This window comes from Gossypium hirsutum, chromosome A06 (assembly GCF_007990345.1).
Source record: "Gossypium hirsutum isolate 1008001.06 chromosome A06, Gossypium_hirsutum_v2.1, whole genome shotgun sequence".
Classification (NCBI taxonomy): Eukaryota; Viridiplantae; Streptophyta; class Magnoliopsida; order Malvales; family Malvaceae; genus Gossypium; species Gossypium hirsutum.
The window spans coordinates 10,655,053-10,658,640 of record NC_053429.1 but is presented as its reverse complement, the minus strand read 5'-3'; the positions used below and the strand labels follow the sequence as shown (position 1 = coordinate 10,658,640).

General features: G+C 32.9%; 1 protein-coding gene across 2 annotated transcripts; it reads left to right on the top strand.

Annotated features, from left to right (window-relative positions):
• The first annotated feature begins 249 nt into the window (after positions 1 to 249).
• On the top strand, positions 250 to 3,292 carry LOC107962614 (uncharacterized). 2 transcript variants are annotated; one of them, XM_016899067.2, is made up of 9 exons: positions 250 to 454; positions 797 to 1,135; positions 1,318 to 1,351; positions 1,460 to 1,684; positions 1,831 to 1,920; positions 2,460 to 2,525; positions 2,624 to 2,715; positions 2,797 to 2,844; positions 3,083 to 3,292. In XM_016899067.2, coding segments are annotated over exons 1-9 (1,008 nt in total). In that variant the 5' UTR covers positions 250 to 452; the 3' UTR covers positions 3,195 to 3,292. The 2 variants fall into 2 exon arrangements, with proteins under 2 accessions (XP_016754556.1, XP_016754557.1); XM_016899068.2 differs by lacking the exon at positions 250 to 454 and having other exon boundaries at positions 461 to 1,135.
• The last annotated feature ends 296 nt before the right edge of the window (positions 3,293 to 3,588 follow it).

Sequence of the window (3,588 nt, the reverse complement as noted above, 5' to 3'; positions counted from 1 at the left end):
ATGTTCCTGCCTATGACAACATCTAAATTCTTCGAATTAACATTATTATAAGATATTTAAATTTATAAAACAAACAAATTTAATAAAATAAAATAAATGCAAAAATTATTACTCATATGAATCCTCTCAGAATCTATTACGAAATGATAATCATAATATTTCCATAAAAAATCTAAATATTGTGGATTCACAATATATATATATATGAGAGTAATCTACACAATTTCATCGTTATCAGTTGAACAAAAATTCATCGTAATCATAACATCCTAGTGAAGCAAGAGAAGTCAGCATATGCCGCCACCTCCTACTTTGCGCCGCTCCCCAACACCGACTTTTTAAATTATCCATTTTCCTCAACATAACACGCCTCTCTTTCTCATTGCTTCTTGTTAACTAAAATTTTGAGATTTCATTTTAATCAAAGCAACCATTTTGTTTCTTTGTATTTTATGTAAGTAATCTCTTATCTTTTTCTTTTTCGTTTTCATTTAGTTTACGGGAATATGATGCAATAGCAATGAAAATTAAAATTTGTTTGGTTTTTTTTTTTCACTTGATGAAATATGTAATGAAGTTTTTAATTTAATTGATTTGGGTTTCATCAATTAAATGGTTACTGATCTCAAATGCCCATTTCTGTTTCTGTTTTGATTCATGAATACATACAAATGGAATTCAAGAACTGCATTTTAAGCCATGCAGCAACGAAGCTTATGAATTAGTTTGCTTTCTGAACATTTTGTTGTAGTAACAAATTTAATATAAATGATGCTACTTATACTGGGGTTAGCAGGATGCAGCTGTTGACTACTTCAGATACAACGAGCTTGAGTTATTGGTTGAATTGGAGGGTTTTGATATGTTCATTTATAGTTTCAACACCACTTGTCGTATCATTGCTTATAATTTGGAAATATGAAGGATTGAAACAAGTTAAACGTGATGGAAAAGAAAGACATGAAGATTTAAGTGTCGATGAGTTATACGATGATGATGTTTGGAGGCCTTGTCTTCAACAAATCCATCCCATTTGGCTGCTGGGTTATCGGTTCGTTGCGTTTTGTTTAGCTCTCGCAACCATTGTTTTAAAAATCATCACCAATGGAGGTCGCATATTTTACTATTATACTCAGTAAGCAAATCTTTCTTCTTTGAACTTGCCTTGTATTAAGTTACTTATACTGTTTATTTAATGTAGCTTTTAAATTGAATGAGCTTAAATCCAATGTATTGTTCATGTCGATTAGAATCAAAAAGCTAATTCTGGAGGGTGTAAAACAAAATGTTCTAACTTCAAGTTTCGGTTCTGGACAGGTGGACTTTTACGTTGGTTACCATTTATTTTGGGGTATGCCTTACACTTTTTCTTTTCCTAGTCTTTGTGCCAATGTTTCTGCTTCCACAACAAAACTGTTGTATCCATATGACTGTTTGATTTTCACCTCTTTTTTTGCAGTTCGGAACAATGCTCTCTATTTACGGGTGTTACCAGCATCATAAAATGAGCAGCTGCGGTTCTAATGAACAGCATGTTAACTTAGATACCGAGCAAGGATACTACACACCTTTAACTAATAGAAAAGATGCTGATGTACGGAGAAAAGCCTTAAATCTGCAGGAACAATGTGATGTTTCACAAGCTGCAGGCGTCATTAGTTATCTCTTTCAAGTTATATTCCAGGTAAATTCTTTTTCGCCATTCAACAGAACCATACGGATACTCTAAAATCACTTTTTGTAGCACTGCAAATCCTTTGAGATTTTCATGCGGCTTTTACAGTACTCAGAACTTTTATGTTAAATCTCATTTTGATTTTTCATATGTAGATGAATGCTGGAGCAGTGATGCTTACTGACCTCATTTATTGGTGCCTTATTTTTCCTTTTCTTACCATCGAAGATTATGCATTGAATTTTGTGAGTTCTGTATCCCTTTGTTCATCTGGTTATTGCTTACAATATCTTGCCTGTATACGAACATGTTCGTTATAATAGGAATTCAATCACATCCAAAGTTTAGAAATGATCATCACATCATGTAGTTGAAGTTCATAGAATCATACTAAGCTGTTCCATCTCTTCATTTTTTTCTCGAAATACCCATGTTCAGTGCATATCCAAACATGAGTATAAGGATATGATCCTTCAAAGACCCTCCAAATATAATCAGACACGTACAATCAGACACGTACAGGTGTCTGACACTAGCAATAAAATCCAAGTAACGCAAGTTTAGAGGACGATTTCATAGCCATATCTCTATATCTCCTCATCTCCAGTAAAAGAAGATCCATTCATTCTATTTTTTTGTAATAATACCTTTTTTTGGTACATTATTTTTCTAATAATACTTATATCAAAACTGTTGGTTGATGTTTCAACTTGAACTTGTTTTGTCTTTCTTCCTTGCTTGTAGTCTACCAAGACAAAAGTTAATCCACGTCTCTGTATTTCAGATGACCGTGAACATGCATACACTCAATGTCATCCTACTTCTCGGTGATACAGCCTTGAATAGCCTGGTAAAATATTTGTTGTTTTTCAATCTTGTTTAACTGATACCGCTTTTCTTTTCATCATAATAACATTGAATTGTGTATATCTATCAACTACCTTCCAGCGGTTCCCTTGGTTTCGAATTTCTTACTTCATCTTATGGACGGGTGCCTTTGTTATTTTCCAGTGGATTGTTCATGCCTGTGTCTCGATCTGGTAATGTCGGTTTTACTATTATCTTTCAAAATAATGCACAAAACTTTCTTATCCAAGAACTGTGATAATTCTCTGTTACAGGTGGCCATACCCATTTCTTGATTTGTCGTCACCTAGTGCTCCATTTTGGTACATCTCTTTCTAGTTAAAGTTCTACTTCTAAATGAACTTTTAAATGGTTCAAATCTTGTCAAATATACTTCATGGCATTCACATCAGTATTTTACAGAATTAGTCCTTTGGGATAATCTGCTAAGTTATTGTTGATTTTTTGTTTTAGGTACAAAATGTTAAAAGATGTATAGTTCAGGTATCTAATTATGTTAAGCTTCTCTCATTCTTTTTCTTTTTCCCCCTTTTTTGGCAGGTATTGTTTGCTGGCAATCATGCATATACCATGCTACGGCATATTTACTTTAATAGTAAATACCAAGCATTATCTGTTGTCAAAATGGTTCCCTCAGTCATACCGATGTTAATATAAAAAATGCGTGCTTTGTATTTGTCAAAAGGCTGATGGACTTTGCCGAAGTTTCTCTGCAGATTCAAACAATTTTTAAGCAAACGTTTTTGCCTACCATTACTATCTTCAAATTTTGCACTGAAACAAAATTTTGGAAACAAGAGCCAATGTATATAAAAGACAAACTCAGTTTATTTTAAGTAATTTTTTTCTAGTGCTTGATTAAAATTACTGAACTTTAGCCTGTTCTTGACTATATTAACACGACAAAAAACGCGATTACCAGGATTCAGCCAAGTTTCATTTATCAGTTTTCAGTCCTATTAAAGAAAATGAAGATAGAAAGAGCAATGAAATACTACAAATTTTCCGATGAAATTGAGAAATTAGAAAAACGCAACTGTCAATTT

Bases quoted from the DNA above. Each gene is read 5' to 3' on its own strand.
- LOC107962614 (XM_016899067.2), top strand. The intron at 1,352-1,459 runs GTATGCCTTACA...CTTTTTTTGCAG, and splicing joins TGGTTACCATTTATTTTGGG to TTCGGAACAATGCTCTCTAT. The intron at 1,685-1,830 runs GTAAATTCTTTT...TTTCATATGTAG, and splicing joins TCTTTCAAGTTATATTCCAG to ATGAATGCTGGAGCAGTGAT.